The 17,934-nt window shown below is 59.2% G+C and overlaps 2 protein-coding genes across 2 annotated transcripts in view; one reads left to right on the forward strand and one right to left on the reverse strand.

Moving 5' to 3' along the window:
* Positions 1–10,808, forward strand: part of RMI1 (RecQ mediated genome instability 1) — a 13,970-nt gene extending 3,162 nt beyond the window's left edge. The window contains 10 exon segments of the mRNA XM_061566652.1: positions 161–283; positions 1,056–1,189; positions 2,355–2,437; positions 2,819–3,066; positions 3,068–3,235; positions 4,193–4,271; positions 5,897–6,036; positions 7,201–7,311; positions 7,613–7,696; positions 9,640–10,808. Coding sequence (XP_061422636.1) covers positions 161–283; positions 1,056–1,189; positions 2,355–2,437; positions 2,819–3,066; positions 3,068–3,235; positions 4,193–4,271; positions 5,897–6,036; positions 7,201–7,311; positions 7,613–7,696; positions 9,640–9,810 — 1,341 coding nt within the window. The 3' untranslated portion in view covers positions 9,811–10,808.
* GPATCH3 (G-patch domain containing 3) lies at positions 10,763–17,659 on the reverse strand. The gene is given in 8 exon segments (XM_061566626.1): positions 10,763–11,319; positions 11,830–11,957; positions 12,053–12,174; positions 12,523–12,582; positions 13,464–13,638; positions 15,039–15,637; positions 17,111–17,417; positions 17,419–17,659. Coding segments are annotated over 8 exon segments (1,833 nt in total). The 5' UTR covers positions 17,653–17,659; the 3' UTR covers positions 10,763–11,111.
* Positions 17,660–17,934: the final 275 nt, after the last annotated feature.

The raw sequence follows: 17,934 nt of genomic DNA on the forward strand, positions 1-17,934 counted from the left end.
AGCAGCACTGAGGAGACAAACGCGGCCGGGCGTGGTGCTGGCCGTCCACCCCCTCGTGTGCCGTGCCGGCCTTCATAGGCGCTACTCGCCAACAGCGCTTGCCCCCGGCAGTCTGTTGAGGCTACACGGGAGAGGGGGTCTTTGACTTTCGTCTTTGCAGCCGTGGGAGGTGAAAGCCGGGAGGATGTTGCTGCTGCAGCTGACGGACGGGGTGCAGGAGATCCAGGCGATGGAGTACCGCCCCATCCCCACGCTCCACCCGCTCCTCCCGCCCGGCACCAAGGTGGGGGCCGCCCTCTCCCCGCGTGCAGCTGCAGTGGGCTGATTGTCGATTTATCGTCATGCGGCGTGTTTGCGACCAAGGAAGGCCTCGCTGAGGCTCAAGACTCTTTTTCCGGAGGGTCCTGCCAAGTTTTTGGAGGAAGGGAGGTGACGTTTCTGCGTGTGGGGAGCAGTGGCGCAGCGGTGTGCGCTCTGTGCTACGAACCCGGCGCCCCAAGTTCGATTCCTGCTAATGTACAAATACATTGCCGAACATCTGAACCGGTCTCAAATGAGCACCTGGTGCGATGTGTAAACATCGCCACTGGGGAGACAGCCGACCACCCACCCCCTCGTGTGCCGTGCCGGCCTCCAGAGGCGCTACTCGCTAACAGCACTTGCCCCACCGGTCTGTTGAAAGCAGAGGTCGCAAACGGGTTTTGATTCCTTACTCGTACCCGTACCCGGCCGCACCAGGGTCGCAAATGGGTACCCGTACCCGGCCGGGTATGGGTACCCGTTCCCTACCCGTACCCTACCCGAAATGAGTGACAAACGGCTACTCACCAGTGACTCACGGCCTACCCGTACCCGGCCGCACCAGGGTCACAAACGGCTACCCGTACCCGGCCGGGTACGGGTAGCCGGGTATCGGGTAGGGTACGGGTATCGGGTACCCGGTTGCGACCTCTGGTTGAAAGGCTATGCGAGGGATCTTTGTACGTATGGTGAACTTCTTTCGCACGGTACGCAGCCCGCCGCGCTAATCGGAGGTGCGTGTGTGTGCACGCCAGCTGCTCGTGTCGGGCCGCGTGCCGTGCCGCCTCGGGGTGCTGCTGCTCGAGTCGGCGCACGTGTCGCTGCTGGGCGGGGAGGTGGAGGCGCTGGTGCAGGAGAACGAGCCGAAACGCCTCCTCGCACGCCTCATGTGCGTCTCACCGGGTCAGCGTGACCTCGCGTGACCTCGCGTGACCTCCCGCACAACATCTCACGACCTCGAATGTGGCCTCGCATGTGACCTCGCACGTGGCCTCGCACGACCTCGCCCGGAGGGGCAGTGCGGTGGCTACCCCAGTTCCCCGTGCATCCCCCTCGGCCCAGAGTGGCCGTGCCACCCCACAGAGTGGCACGCGGGGCCACACCACTACTACAGCAACCCTCACCCCATATTTTTTACCTCTCCCCTGCCCTATCCCCTACCCTATCTCCTGCCATATCTCCTGCCCTATCCCCTACCTCACCCTGAATCCCAACCCTAACCCCATCATTCCCCTGTTCCCGTGTTTATGGCCGTCTCCGCGACCCATGATTGGCAGTGACGGTGTTTTCCATCGCAGGGCTGTCAATCACTTCCGGTTACGCGCGCACACATGCACATGTAAACGCACGCACACGTAGACACGCACACAACGATCCCCCATATGAAGGCTGGCACGGCACACGAGGGCGTGGGTGTTCAGCACCACATCGTAGTACCAATGTTTACACACCGCACCAGGTAGCACCAAGTACTCATTTGAGGCTGAGTCGACCTGGGGGGGGGAATCGAACTCTGGTCGCCGGGTTCATTGCGCCGTAGTGCACTAACTACTGCGCCACCACTCCCCGCACACAAAGATCCCCCATATAGCCTTCGCAGACTGTAGGGGCAAGTTAGCAAGCACCTATGAAGGCCGGAACGGTACACAAAGGGGTGGGTGGCCAGCACCACGCCCGACCGCCTTTGTCTCTCCAGTGGCAATGTTTACACACCGCACCAAGTACTAATTTGAGGACGAGTCGACCTAAGGGAGGCCCTGGACCGGTTCAGATAATCGTCACTGGTGTTGGCCGTGAGCAGGAATCGAACTCGCTTCCCCCCCGCGCACACACACACATACGCACGTGCACACACACATACGCACGCGCACACACACATACGCACGCGCACACACACACATACGCACGCGCACACACACACATACGCACGTGCACACACACACGCACGTGCACACACATACGCACGTGCACACACACATACGCATGCGCACACACACATACGCACGTGCACACACACCCACACTTGTGTGTCTGTCCGTGTCTCGTGGGTTTAGCGGAGAGCCAGAGTCGGCGCCAACTCAGCAGCAGGATCAGCAGCAGCAGCAGCATCACCAGCAAGACGTTCACATGCAGAACGGTTCGTCAGCCACTCCAGCCTCGAGCATCGTTGCCGCCCCCGTTGAGGCGCTTGGGGTTCTGGTCTCAATTCCATTCGGAAATCAACGTGTGGCTATGTGTCATCTCGTTGCATCTAGTTCGTTCTGTTCCGTCTCGTTCTACCTTGTTCTCTGTTCTGTCTCGGATGTTTTGTTCCGTTTCGTTTAAGGCACAGTCAGATATTCACCACTGTTATTGGTTGCGAGTGGGAATCGAACTTGGGTCGCCGGGTTCTTTGCGCCATGCAGCCCGAACCACACTAGGTGATGTTGGGGGGGGGGGCAGGGGGTGACGTGACCCCCCACTCCCGTGCGCAAACTCGGAACTCACTCGCCCCGCGTCGCGTCCCTCCCTCTGCCAGGCGCCAGCGACGCCGACTTCCCGGATGATTTCTCCGATGACTTCCCCGTGGACGACCTCCCCGATAACAACGACCTGAACCTGCAGGGAATGGCCGGAAATTCACCGGCACAACCGCAGCCGCCACCACCGCAGCAGCGTCAACAGCAGCACCAGCAGTACCAGCAGTACCAGCAACAGTACCAGCAGCAGTATCAGCAGCAGCGTCAGCAGCAGCAGCGTCAGCAGCAGCCGGTCGTTGCTAAGGAGCCCCAGTGCCGCGTTGGAGCACGACTGGGCCATGGATGAGTGGGATGCGGAACTGGAGCCGGAGCCGGAGCCGGCATCTCTCAGCGCCGAGCCGGCCGGAAAAACCCTGCGGGAGAAACAGGCGCCAAGCTGTGGCACGGTGGAGCAAGTCGCTCCGCAGCACGGGAGGGTGAGCCACGCGGCAGGGTGAGCCACGCGGCAGGGTGAGCCACGCGGGAGGGTGAGCCACGCGGCAGGGTGAGCCACGCGGCAGGGTGAGCCACGCGGCAGGGTGAGCCACGCGGCAGGGTGAGCCACGCGGCAGGGTGAGCCACGCGGGAGGGTGAGCCACGCGGCAGGGTGAGCCACGCGGCAGGGTGAGCCACGCGGGAGGGTGAGCCACGTGGGTGAGCCACGCGGGAGGGTGAGCCACGCGGGAGGGTGAGCCACGTGGGTGAGCCACGCGGGAGGGTGAGCCACGTGGGTGAGCCACGCGGGAGGGTGAGCCACGCGGGAGGGTGAGCCACACGGGAGGGTGAGCCACGTGGGTGAGCCACGCGGCAGGGTGAGCCACGCGGGAGGGTGAGCCACGCGGCAGGGTGAGCCACGCGGCAGGGTGAGCCACGCGGCAGGGTGAGCCACGCGGCAGGGTGAGCCACGCGGGAGGGTGAGCCACGCGGCAGGGTGAGCCACGCGGCAGGGTGAGCCACGCGGGTGAGCCACGCGGGAGGGTGAGCCACGCGGAAGGGTGAGCCACACGGGAGGGTGAGCCACGCGGCAGGGTGAGCCACGCGGGAGGGTGAGCCACGTGGGTGAGCCACGCGGGAGGGTGAGCCACGTGGGTGAGCCACACGGGAGGGTGAGCCACGCGGGAGGGTGAGCCACGCGGCAGGGCGAGCCACGGGTCACGGTGCCTATCGTGGAGACGTTGCGGGCGTAGCGGAGCGCGGCTATGGAGTCGTGAGGCGGACACGACGCAGGGAGCGCCGCACGCAGCCTCCGCCACTAACGAGCGGCCCCTCCCCCCTCCCCCCTCCCCCCTCCCCCCTCTCCCCTCCCCCCTCTCCCCTCCCCACTCCCCCCTCCCCCCTCCCCCCTCTCCCCTCCCCCCTCCCCCCTCCCCCCGCCCCCTTTGATCTCGTTCCAGGACGTGGGGGTGTCTGCTCCGGAGCGCTGTGGCTTCGTGCCCCCCATCAAGAGGCCGCGCCCCGGCCCCCCACCCACAGGTGCGTGCCCCTCCCCCCGATACCAACAGCCGCCGTTCGCCACTCAGTGGCGGTGATGTCACCAAGCGTCTGTGCCAGGCTAGGTGCACTTTGAGGATGATGAAGTACCCCCCCCCCCCACCCACAGGTGCGTGCCCCTCCCCCCAATACCAACAGCCGCCATTCGCCACTCAGTGGCGGTGACGTCACCACGGCGCCTGTGCCAGGCTAGGTGCACTTTGAGGATGATGAAGTACCCCCCCCCCCTCCGCCTCACCAACAGGTGCGCTCCATCGTCAGTCCGGGCCGATCCGGGCGAACGAAACTCAAAACGCCGAGCTGCCTGATCAAGAGAGTATTTGTATTTGCAGGGCGACGTTTCGGGCAACAGCCCTTCATCAGAGAGACGTAGAGTGGGATTCGAGTTGGAGACGGCGCTATGTACAGTGCCTAGGAAGCACAGACACGAGCGCGGAGGCAGCAGCTGGGCGGTCGGGAGCCGTCGCTTCCAATGATTGCCCAAGCTCTGAGGTTCTCTGCATGTCGAGGTGTTTTTAGCCAATTGATGAGCGCTGACACATGCGGGAGGAAATTGGAGCGCCCGGAGAAAACCCATGCATGAGAGCAAGGGGGCAACACTCTATCCCATCACAGGAGACAGATGATAGTTGTCCGCAGTTCCGCCTTAAAATAAACTATTAAAACTAAGCTATCTTCTGTAGGTTAACAGGCAAGGCCCACTGAGCTATGCAGCTCTTTTCCAGGAGCGACCTGGCCACAAATGATAGCTCAACAAAGTGGCTTACCATGTGGACATTTATAGCAGCCAAACGCACGTCGATTCTAAATGTGGACGGAAAAACTGGATGACCCGGAGGAAAATCCACACGACCACGGGGAGAGAGAGAGACACGCAAACTCCAAATATACAGCACATGACCACAGGCCTGCATAATGCACGTTGCCTCAGTAATCCTCCCCCCCCTCACATTGTGCAAGAGTGCAGAAGCGTGGTCACCACATCTACGTCTCTATATAAGGAACGAAACGTCGTACTCAGATTGTAAATGTTGTGGCTTGGCTCTCCAACACACCGGTGTGCTGTACTAGTATACTACACTATACACTACATTATACACTACTATACACTATACACTACACACTAGTGCTGTACTAGTGACGAATTGGCACGTTCTGTTTACGTGACAACCCTTATTAGTCGGCTGTGTCGGATGGTGGCGGTGTTTTAACGACACATTTATATATTTACGCGATCCAACTCAAAAACCTTTATCATGGATACAGCAGGCATCTGGGTCGTGATCGAACCCACGACCTCCTGCATACCAGGTGAGGTAGTTAACATCTCGCCACCATGGATCCTGCCTTCTGGCAGGCCAGAGTACGGCTACTCAACGGCCATGGGAGGGGAGATGGAACAAATGGAGATTAGTCCCCACTTGGCTGTACTGCCTTCTCCTGGTGAGCCAGCGTATGGATCAATGCCCATGGGAAGAGAGTTCGCAACGTGTGTGTGATCCACCAGCCTTGGGGAATGTCACAGAAGAAGAGCCGTTGTGACCATGATGAATTAAAGCTGTCAAACCCTCTCCCCATCTATGCCTCCACCCTCCCAAACCCCACAGTTACCAGCAGTAGCAGCAGCGGCATCGGCAATATCAGCAGCAGCTGCAGCAGCGTGGGTCTGCACTCTCCGCCCTTCACCTACCTAAGCCGGGTGCTGAGTACCCGCCGCCCGGCACAACGCATCCAGATCACCGTCAAGGTGAGGAGCTCACCCTTGTGCCGAGGGTGATCCACGTGGTGGGGGTGCTGTGCGTGGTGGAGCCCCATTGACACGCAGAGAGACTCACTCACATAGAGACCCAGACTCGCATAGAGACCCAGACTCGCATAGAGACCCAGACTCACATAGAGACTCACTCACATAGAGACCCAGACTCGCATAGAGACCCAGACTCGCATAGAGACCCAGACTCGCATATAGACCCAGACTGGCATAGACTCACTCACATAGAGACCCAGACTCACATAGAGACCCAGACTCACATAGAGACCCAGACTCACATAGAGACCCAGACTCACATAGAGACTCACTCACATAGAGACCCAGACTCGCATAGAGACCCAGACTCGCATATAGACCCAGACTGGCATAGAGACCCAGACTCACATATAGACCCAGACTCACATAGAGACTCACTCACATATAGACCCAGACTGGCATAGAGACCCAGACTCGCATATAGACCCAGACTCGCATAGAGACCCAGACTCACATATAGACCCAGGCTCACATAGAGACTCACTCACATAGAGACCCAGACTCGCATAGAGACCCAGACTCGCATATAGACCCAGACTGGCATAGAGACCCAGACTCGCATAGAGACCCAGACTCACATAGACTCACTCACATAGAGACCCAGACTCGCATAGAGACTCACATAGAGACCCAGATTCACATAGAGACCCAGACTCGCATAGAGACCCAGACTCGCATAGAGACCCAGACTCGCATAGAGACCCAGACTCACATATACAGTAAAACCTTGGATTGCGAGTAACTTGGTCTGCGAGTGTTTTGCAAGACGAGCAATTTTTTTTCATAAATATTAATTTGATAAACGAGCGAGGTCTTGGCAGACAAGACGTGTATACACTTTGTCTGCCGAGCGTCACGTGATCACAACTGATATACGAGTGCTTTGATATACGAGTGCTTTGGATTACAAACACGTTTCCGGAACGAATTATGCTCGCAATCCAAGGTTTTACTGTAGTCCCATAGACTCGCATAGCGAAATGTGATTAAACAGGGCTCACGGCACTGTCGCCACCATGACCCCTCTGTGCCTTCCTATACCCTTCTGTGACCCCCTCTATCCCCTGTGCTCCTGTGACCCCCCCCCCCCCCCACCCCGCTTAGGGGTTTGTAGTGACGCTACTGGGCCCCCTGCAGACCCGGCGTGGAGCGTGGAGCGTGCGTGCGCGCATCACGGATGGGACGGCCTTCACTGAAGCAACCTTCAGCGACCACGTGCGCACCGCACCGGGGTCACCAAGGGGTCACCAAGGGGTCACCAAGGGATCACGGGAGAAGTGGTGGCGGCCTATCTCTGGAAGTTCATTATGATCTCACAGCCGTGCCGGAGTAACATTTAGCCAACGTGGAAATTACGTGAATCGAAAAGCGTCCATAATTTTTCAATTGCCTTAACGCTACATTTTGTAAACCGAACGTTTGTAAATCGTAGGATACCGATATTATTTATTACTTTAGTGAAGAAATGTCCACAACAGTGGCAGATTGACCCCTACTCTGACCTCCCGACCCCCAGGTCCTGACCCAGCTGATGGGATTCAGCGTGGACAAGATGAAGGTGCTCAAGAGGGATCCAGCTTGCGCGAAGACGATCACACAGGTGCAGCACACAGACACGATCACGTGTGCAGCACACAGACACGACCACGCAGGTGCAGCACACAGACACGATCACGCGGATGTAGCACACAGACACGATCACGGTGCAGCACACAGACACGACCACGCGGGTGCAGCACACAGACACGACCACGCAGGTGCAGCACACAGACACGATCACGTGGATGCAGCACACAGACACGATCATGGTGCAGCACACACGATCACGCGGGTGCAGCACACAGACACGATCACGCAGGTGCAACACACAGACACGATCACACAGGTGCAGCACACAGACACGATCACGCGGGTGCAGCACACAGACACGATCACGCAGGTGCAACACACAGACACGATCACACGGATGCAGCACACAGACACGATCACACAGGTGCAGCACACAGACACGATCACACGGGTGCAGCACACAGACACGATCACGTGGATGTAGCACACAGAAACGATCACGGTGCAGCACACAGACACGACCACGCGAGTGCAGCACACAGACACGATCACGCGGGCGCAGCACACAGACACGATTACGTGGATGCAGCACAGACACGATCACGTGGATGCAGCACACAGACACGATCACAAGAGTGCAGCACACAGACACGATCACGTGTGTGCAGCACACAGACACGATCACGCAGGTGCAGCACACACACGATCACGTGTGTGCAGCACACAGACACGATCACGCAGGTGCAGCACACACACGATCACGCGTGTGCAGCACACAGACACGATCACGCAGGTGCAGCACACACACGATCACGCGTGTGCAGCACACAGACACGATCACGCAGGTGCAGCACACAGACACGATCACGTGGATGTAGCACACAGAAACGATCACGGTGCAGCACACAGACACGACCACGCGAGTGCAGCACACAGACACGATCACGCGGGCGCAGCACACAGACACGATTACATGGATGCAGCACAGACACGATCACGTGTGTGCAGCACACACACGATCACGCAGGTGCAGCACACAGGTACATGCCGTGCGCGTCATGGTGGTTCATTTGGTGAAGTGAGTGGAGCTTTGACATTACAGCACAGTACGGTAGAACAATGGATTTTTGCAGCACTATCCTGATGTATCCAGACCCAAGCCTGCTTAGCTTCTGAGATCTGATGAGACCAGACGCACACACACACACACGCACATACCCAGACCACCCTGGGACCATCAACGCACTGGCCTTGAGAACCCGGTGTAATCACATCTCAGCCTGAGTCTACGGGTCTCTGTGCGGAGTCATTGGCGACCATCAACTCACTGCAGCCGAGACCCGGATTGGAACCCAGGCTCTCAAGCGGTACCAGCTCAGCGCTCTGACCTCCGAGCCACGTGGCCTCGTGTGACAGATAGAGGTGCAGCCCCGCAATTACTTGCTCACGTCACTGCTGGCCGGAGGGCCCCCTTCGCGAGAGTACGCTCTAGAGAGCCCGTCCTCGTAGGTATTTGGCCTACTCTTCCACGCTGGCCAGACTTCTTACAAGACGTGGGGGCGGAGTACTCACGATTTACTGCACCACATGCAACCTGCCGATCAACCGTGGCACTGATCGGATGTTAACTACCTCGCCTGGTATACAGGAGGGCGTGGGTTTGATCGCGACCCTGACGCCTGCTGCTGTATATTTGCAGTTTGTCTCTCTCCCTGTTGTCACGTGGATTTTTCTCCGGGTCCTTCAGTTTTCCCCTCTACATTTAGAATCAACGTGCGTTTAAAGTATTTGTCCGCTATAAATTTGCACGTAAGCCACTTCGTTGAGGTATCATTTGTGGCTCAGGTCACTTCTCTAAAAAAGAGCGAAACAGCTCAATGGGCCTTTCCTGGCAAAGTAAAGCGTAGAGCTCGTTAACGCACGGTGAGAGAGCGCTGCGGGCGCTGATGAGGGGGACGCCGGTTGGATTCGCAGGCCCTGGAGCAGTGTCGGCGGCGGCTGGTGGACCTATGCTGTCTCATGGAGCTGGAGTTTGGCGCGGCGGAGGGTAGGGAGGCGGAGGGGGAGGCACCGCTGCTCGTGAGGCTGGAGGAGGTGACGCCAGAACACGTGGAGCAGCTGCGGAGCCGCATCGGGCTCGTGTGAGCAAGGACGCTGGCGCATACAAAGACAGGTCCCCCGCGTCAGCCGACTGAAGCCGGTGGGGCAAGTGCTGTTGGTGAGAACCTCCGAAGGCTGGCAAGGCGCATGCAAGGGAATGGTGTGGCCAGCACCGCACCCGGCCGCGTGGTGCCGAGTCAACCTCGGGCAGTGGCCCTGGACTAATAATCGCACTTCGATGTTGATGAAGAGCAACAGCTGTAATTTTACATTGAGGTGGTTGAGCCGGAGTAATGTGCAGTGAGGCAGCGCATCGCTGTGATGATGCGGTCGATGTTACAAGTTCCATGGTTCTGTTCTGGGTGGTGACCGCAGGCTCTGCATGCCACCCATAGAATTTTTTTGAATCTTCCATTTGTGCATCAAGGGCCGAAACTGATGCGTTGGCCGTGAGCGGGAATCGGAACTCGGCATGCCGGGTTTGGTGTAGCCAAGTAAACGAAACGGAGGAGTCGGCGACGGTGTTACGCGAAGGTGCGGATGTGGATTGTGCACGAGTTGGAGGAGGCTGTCGCTGCTCCTCTCCCAGCCGCTACCCCCATCACGGTAACGAGTTTTTGTCAAGTGGTAACGAGTTTGTTCATGTTAAGGAGATGGTGTCATTAACGAGTTTTATCCAGGGTGAAGAAGTGGAATCCAAGTCTCAGACCGATCCCCTGTGTAGCCTGAACAGAAAACGTGCAAATGCTGTTAGCGAGTAGCACGCGAGGGCCAACACACTACTGTGAGGGGTGGGTGGCCAGCAGCATGGCTGGCCGCTTTCGTCTCCCCAAGGCTGAGTTGATGTAAGGTAGGCCTGGGAAATTAGTCACCAGTGATGTCCGAGTAGGAATTGGAACTGATGGGTCGGGTTTGCAGTGCAGTGCGCTAACCACCACCACCACCACCATTCATAGGCTCCCAACCAAGCCTCTTCCCATGGAGTCGGAGACATTCAGAAAACCACGATTTTATTATAAACAAATTGTGTTTTACTTGGGATATTTGTGATTAAAACCAAATTTTAACCTTGGAATAAAGATGACCGCACACGTGATGGTGTTTTATGATAACAGCTGCCATCCAACACTCGGCGGCTGTGCCATCACCAAGCTGCTTGTACAAAGCTAAGTGCACTTTAAGGTCATCACATGTACGTCTCTTGGGTCACCACAGTCAGATCTTTCCACGTCTCTCTCTAGGAACACTGTACATCTGCTTGTCCACATCCTTCCTGAGCCTGTCTCCCCCACGCTGGACATTGTCTTCATTTCCCCGTGTCTCCTACTTTGCACCGTGTCTGTCTCCTACGTCGCACCCCGTCTCCCTGCGTCTCCTCTGTCCCGGAGCTTGAGCCGCCCATGTCCCCGTCTCCGCAGCAGCGAGCTGGGCTGGTCGCGGGCGAGCGGAGCGTCATACACGGTGGAGATAACGACGGCATCCGTGTCATCTTCCCCGTTTCGGCGTCGCCGCTTCGGCGCCAGGGAGAAGTTTTGCAGCTTCTCACCTCGATAGCTGCGCCACCATCCACAGCAGACACAACGTACATAGTGGGTGTACACAATGTTAGAGTAATTGCTTCTTACAACAGTGTGGGCCTATGAGTTCGGTGTATAAACTATTAACTTTTTTATTTACCAGGTAAGGCCCACTGAGCTCCATAGTTATTTTTCATAAGCGACCTTGCCACAAACAAAAGCTCAACGAAAGTAGCTTGTCACATGGAAGTGTATTGCACTAATGTATCGCAAAATCTATTCCAATAAATTGCGTGTTGCTAAACGTTGAGTGAAAAACCGGAGAAACGCGGATAAAGAGACATGCAAACTCCAAATATACAGGCATCAGGATCGAACCCACGACCTCCTGCATACCGGAGCAAGGCAGTTAACATCTCGCCACGGTGGCGCCCTTACATCACAGTGTGGACCTATTCGGTATAAATGCCAGACTCATGTCTGCGGCTCTCGCGCACACACAGCCGCGAGTGTGATGGGTGTCATCTCTCCGTGGTCCGTGCGTTACCCGAGTCCGTGTCGGCACTTGGGGTGCTGCCCGTCTCCCTCCAGCGCTTGAGCCATCCCGCTGCGCGAGCCGCCCAGCCCGAGGCCGTCCCGCCAACCCTGCCTCTCCAACAGTCGGCGCCCAAAACCCTGAGCGGAGGGAGGGGGGGGGCCGGTATTGAGTCTGTCGGTATCGAGGCCGCGCGTCGGATGTTGGGGCTGCGTCACCGCATGATGCGCCTCACCCGCGTGTGCCGCTCAAAGCCGCCGATTCGCGCCTCCAGCTCCGCCGAATCGTCGAGTCCGCGCCGCCGCCGGCCCTCCTCCCGCAGCGTCACGAAGTTGCGCGCATCCATGTCGCCTCCGTCTGTGCCGGGGAGAGAGACGGGAGAGGAGAGTGGCATGAACACAGCGGGGAGGCAGGGTCTGTGTGATTGTGGGGAGGGGGGGGTCTGCGTGAGTGGGGGAGGTCTGTGTGATTGTGTGTGGGGGGGGGGGGGGGGTCTAAGTGAGTGGGGGAGGTCTGTGTGATTGTGGGAGGTTTGTGATTGTGGGGCAGGTCTGTGTGATTGTGGGGAGGGGGCCTGCGTCATTATGGAGAGGGTTTGTACGATTGTGGAGGGGTCTGATTGTGGGGAGGTCTGTTATTGTAGAGGGGTCTGTTATTGGAAGGGGGGTGGGGCCTAAGTGTCTCCGGTGGGAGGGGTTCGCTCACCTTTGTCGTAGTACGCACTCATGTCCACGTCCCAGTCGTCCGACGTCTGGGCATCAAAATCTGGGGAAGAAGCAAAGCAGGATGAGCGTTATGGGGATGCTATTAGCATGAATGTCGTCAATATCGTAGTCGGTGTCTTCATCAACAGCACCGTCACCGTAACGCGAGCAACGCAATGGGCACTATCAGCAGGTCTGGTTTATCGTGGTCACGCCATCACGGGTTCACAAGTAACCGCAATGTCAAAAAATAAACACTTTGTAAATGGATTTCTCGTTCTTTTATTTTGTTTCCCTAATTGTCTACCCTTTGTGAATGTGTGTGTGTGAATATCAGTGCGTATCAGTGAATAAAGAGGGCGCGGTAGTGTAGCTGTTAGCGTGCTGCAAACCTGGTAAACTGATTTCAATTCCGCTCACAGCCAACAGTGACAATTATCTAAACTGGTCCAGGGCCTCCCCAAGGTCGACTCAGCCTCAAATGAGTACCTGGTGTGTAAACATCGCCACTGGGAAGACAAAGGCGGCCGGGCGTTGTGCTGACTACCAAGCCCCTCGTGTACCGTGTTGGCCTTCATAGGTTCTCACTAACAGAACTTGTCCCAACTTGATACAGCTATCGTGCTGTGACTGTATACAGCTATCGTGCTGTGACGGTTCCACCTGAAGACGGAAGCTTGTGTTGCCTCCGAAACGTCGTGATTTATATTTTACTTTTTTTAATTTTTCTTTTTTTACCTACGTGACTTTACCTAAGAAAAAAAAACCTAAGAATAAGTCTGTTAAGGCTATACGGGGGATATTTGTTACGTGCCGGCCACCCCCCTTCATAGGTGCGCCGTGTTGACCTTTGCAGGCGCTGCTCACGAGCAGCGCTTGCCCCCCCTCCCCCCCACAGCCTGTGGAGGCTACACGGGGGATCTTTGCGTGCGAGTGCCTCACCGCCCTCCGCCTCCTTCCAGAGCTGCGCGTCGGTGTAGAAGACGAGGCCGCTGCCTCCCTTCTCCCACTTGAGCTCGATCTCCTCCTCGTAGAGGCGCTCATCGCAGCGGCCCTGCCGCGTCACGTCCTCGTGCAGCGCCTCGTGCCGCTCCCACTCCTCGCACGAGTCGTCGTCCTGCAGCCACCCCCACAAGACAAAGATCACCCACCACCCCCACCCTCACCCTCCCGTCAAGGAGCTGCACACAAACTCCGATCATCCTCACCCCCTCTCACCCTCATACCCCCTCACACCCTCTCACCCTCTCACCTTCTCACACCCCCTCACCCCCTCACACCCCCTCACCCCTCACAACCTCCTCACCCTCTCACACCCCCCCTCAACCCTCTCACACCCCCTCACCCTCTCACACCCCCTCACCCTCTCACACCCCCCTCACCCTCTCATCCTCTCACACCCCTCACCCTCTCACACACTCCCCTCACCCTCTCACACCCCCCTCACCCTCTCACCCTCTCCCACCCCCTAACCCTCTCACACACACTCCCCTCACCCTCTCACCCCCTCACACCCTCTCACACCCCCTCACCCTCTTACACCCCTCACCCTCTCATCCTCTCACACCCCCTCACCCTCTCACACACACTCCCCTCACCCTCTCACCCCCGCACACCCCTCACCCTTTCACACCCCCCACCCTCTCACACCCCCTCACCCTCTCACCCCGCACACCCCTCACCCTCTCACACCCCCCCACCCTCTCACACCCCCTCACCCTCACACCCCCTCACCCCCTTACCCCCCCTCACCCTCTCACACAACCTCACACCCCCACCCCCTCACACCCCCACCCCCTCACACCCTCTCACCCTCTCACACAACCTCACATCCTCACCCCCTCACACCCCCTCACCCTCTCACACCCCCTCACCCTCACACCCCCTCACACCCTCTCACCCTCTCACCCTCTCACACCCCCTCACCCTCTCACACAGCAGTGAGCACGCACACCGCCGCTCCCCAAATCGAGATACACAGACACGCATCCGTACGTGTATGTACACACACCATGTGGAGGACTGTCTGTCTCATCCACACTGTTCAACAACCACACTGCAGGTTACAACACGCCTGCCACCCATACTACCCCGCACTGCCCATCCATCCCATCCCACTCACCCACAGACCTTTTTTTGGTCAATTAAAATTGCAATTACACAAGCAATATTATCTGAGATCAATACATTGTGGTTGCAATCGATCACGAAGTGCACATTGGCAATTGTGAGAGACGCCGGGTCTGCGTGTTAATAACCCCACAAAGCTTTACACGCACACGTCACGCACACGTCACGCACACGTCACGCACACGTCAAGCACACGTCACGCACACGCCACGCACACGTCACGCACACGCCACGCGCACGTCAGGCACACGTCAGGCACACGTCACGCACACGTCACGCACACGCCACGTACACGCCACGCACACGTCAGGCACGCGTCACACACACATCAGGCACACGTCACGCACACGTCAGGCACACATCAGGCACACGCAGAACCCTCCTCACATCGTCCGAGTGCGACTCCTCCTCATCTTCAGGCTCCTCATCTTCACTCGGCAGCTCCGTCTTTCTCCTCCGCAGGCTCCGTCCTCCCCTCCTCTCCTTCCCTGTACGGCCACCGGCTTCGCTCCCACGCCGCTCTCCCTGCTGCTGTTCTCCCTGTTGCTGCTCTCCCTGCTGCTGGTCTCCCTGCTGCGACTCTCCCGTCCGCTCTCCCGTCCGCTCTCCCTGGAGCCGCGACGACGGGGATGGCGGCGGTAGCGTCACACCGCCTGGCGCGATCTCGGCCCCGGTTCCTGTGAGCACGCTGTCGGCCACACGCACCGTCCTGCCGAGCGCGTAACGGTACGGCACGTTGCCGTAGCGACGGGACGAGCCCGTCTTGGGGAAGGAGAGGCCCAGGCGGGTGATGATGCGGGGCGGCAGGCGGCACGAGCGGATCAGCTGCAGGAAGGTGCCCAAGGGCGTGCCAACGTTGCCCTGGGGCATGAGGGATGGGGGGTTGAGCTCGGGCAGGAGGAGGAGGTCGCTGCCAGTCACCTCGGCGGGCGCGGCACCCTGGCGCCGGCGGTGAGCGGCGTACGGGAAGAGCGACGACTTCGAGGCTGTGATATCGAGGAGGGTGGACGCACGTGGAGAGAAGCAGAGAGAAGCAGAGAAGACTGTACAGGGAAATGCATCGTGCGTGCCATAGCCAGACTCTGCATCAATGACGTTATTCTCCAACATCTCACTCCCCATCGCTTTACCCTCTGCCTAAACCCCTCACCTTCCCTCACCTCTTTATTGCCTCGACTCTCACTTTCAACCTCTCTTCTGCTCCTTCTTCCCACAGCCTCATCCCTTTACTTTCTCACCTCACCCCCTCACCATCTCCTTGTCACCTCAACCTCTCACTCCGTCACCCACACGATCTCACCCTCACCCCTTCACTATCTCACAGCTCAGCTTTTTTCACCTTCTCTTTGTACTTTTGGACCACCGTACGTAGTCAACCGTGCTAATCACTCTCCCCCACCGTCACGTCCACTCCCACCCTTTCATCTCCCATTACCTCCCTTCCACCCCGACCCTGTCAGATCATCAGTCTCACTCCTCTCACTCACTACGCGGTCTCACCTCACACGTTCCTCTCACAATCCAATCCCTCACTCTGTCACTTCACCTAATCACACCCTTATCCTCTCACTTCCTCACCTGTCACCTCCCCCTGCTCTGACCCACCCCTACCGGACATCTGTGAAAGAGCTTTATACCTGATTCTGAACTCCCTCACACCCCGTTCATCCTCTCAAACCCCCTCACCCCCCCTCACACCACCTCACCCTCTCTCACCCCTCACACCCCCTCACACTCTCACACCCCCTCACCCTCTCTCACCCCCTCACACCCCCTCACACCCCCTCACACCCCCTCATCCTCTCTCACCCTCTCACACCCCTCACCCTCTCACACCCCCTCACCCTCTCACACCCCCCTCATCCTCTCTCACCCTCTCACACCCCCTCTCCCTCACACCCCCTCACCCTCTCACACCTCCTCACCCTCTCACCCCCCCCCCCCCTCTCACCCCCTCACCCTCTCACACCTCCTCACCCTCTCACCCCTCACCCCCTCACACCCCCTCTCCCTCTCACACCCCCTCACTCTCTCTCACCCCCCCCTCTCACTCCCTCACCCCTCTCACCCCCCCCCTCACACCCCCTCTCCCTCTCACACCCCCTCACCCTCTCACACCCCCTCACCCCTCACCCCCTCACACCCCCTCTCCCTCTCACACCCCCTCTCCCTCTCACACCCCCTCACTCTCTCTCAACCCCCCCCCTCTCACTCCCTCACCCCTCTCACCCCCCCCCCTCTCACCCCCTCACCCTCTCACACCTCCTCACCCTCTCACCCCTCACCCCTTACCCCCTCACACCCCCCCCCCCTCACACCCCCTCACCCCCTCACACCCCCTCTCCCTCTCACACCCCCTCACTCTCTCTAACCCCCCCCCCCTCTCACTCCCTCACCCCTCTCACCCCCCCCCCCTCTCACCCCCTCACACCGCCTCACACTCTCTCACCCCCCCTCACCTCCGCACTCGGCCTCTGGGGCCCCGCGCACTCTGCGCACGAGGCAGCGCGAGGGGACGGGGTCCCCGGCCGCGTCCACCCAGTGGCGGCCCGAGTAGGAGGCCAGGAGCTCCCCGAGTCTCCCCGCGCGCACGCGAACCACGCAGCAGCAGCTCGAGCGGCGGCGTGGCCCGGGAGTCGTGGCCAGGGTCCCAGTCCCGGGTCTCCCTCCCTCAGCCGGGGGCCCCGGTCCCTCTACCGAGCCCCGAGTCCCGGCTCCCTCATCCCCAGTCCTGGCCGAGGTCCCGGGGCCCTGTACCCCCTGCACCCTGTGTCCCCCCCTCGGCGTCTCCGCTCGCCTCCGTCTCCCCGCACGGCCTCGGCTCGGCGCGCTCGGGCCGGTGTCGGTAGTGGAAGCAGTGGAAGGCGCCGCTCTCCACGAGCTGGGAGAAGTAGTTCCTGAGGTCCGCGGCGCGAAACGCGCCGGGGATGTTGCCGATGACGACCAAAGCGGAGCCGTCGCCAACCGTGGAGGCCGCCATTGTGGCTGGGGGTGACGTCATCGCGATCAGTGGTGGGGGGGAACGGCCGGGCGTGACGTCATCGCGATCAGTGGTGGGACGGCCGGGCGTGACGTCATCGCGATCAGTGGTGGGGGGAACGGCCGGGCGTGACGTCATCGCGATCAGTGGTGGGACGGCCGGGCGTGACGTCATCGCGATCAGTGGTGGGGGAGACGGCCGGGCGTGACGTCATCGCGATCAGTGGTGGGGGGGGCCGGGCGTGACGTCATCGCGATCAGTGGTGGGGGGGGGCGGCTGGGCGTGACGTCATCGCGATCAGTG

Source organism: Lethenteron reissneri, chromosome 5 (assembly GCF_015708825.2).
Source record: "Lethenteron reissneri isolate LAM-NWPU_2019-01 chromosome 5, ASM1570882v1, whole genome shotgun sequence".
Lineage (NCBI taxonomy): Eukaryota > Metazoa > Chordata > Hyperoartia > Petromyzontiformes > Petromyzontidae > Lethenteron > Lethenteron reissneri.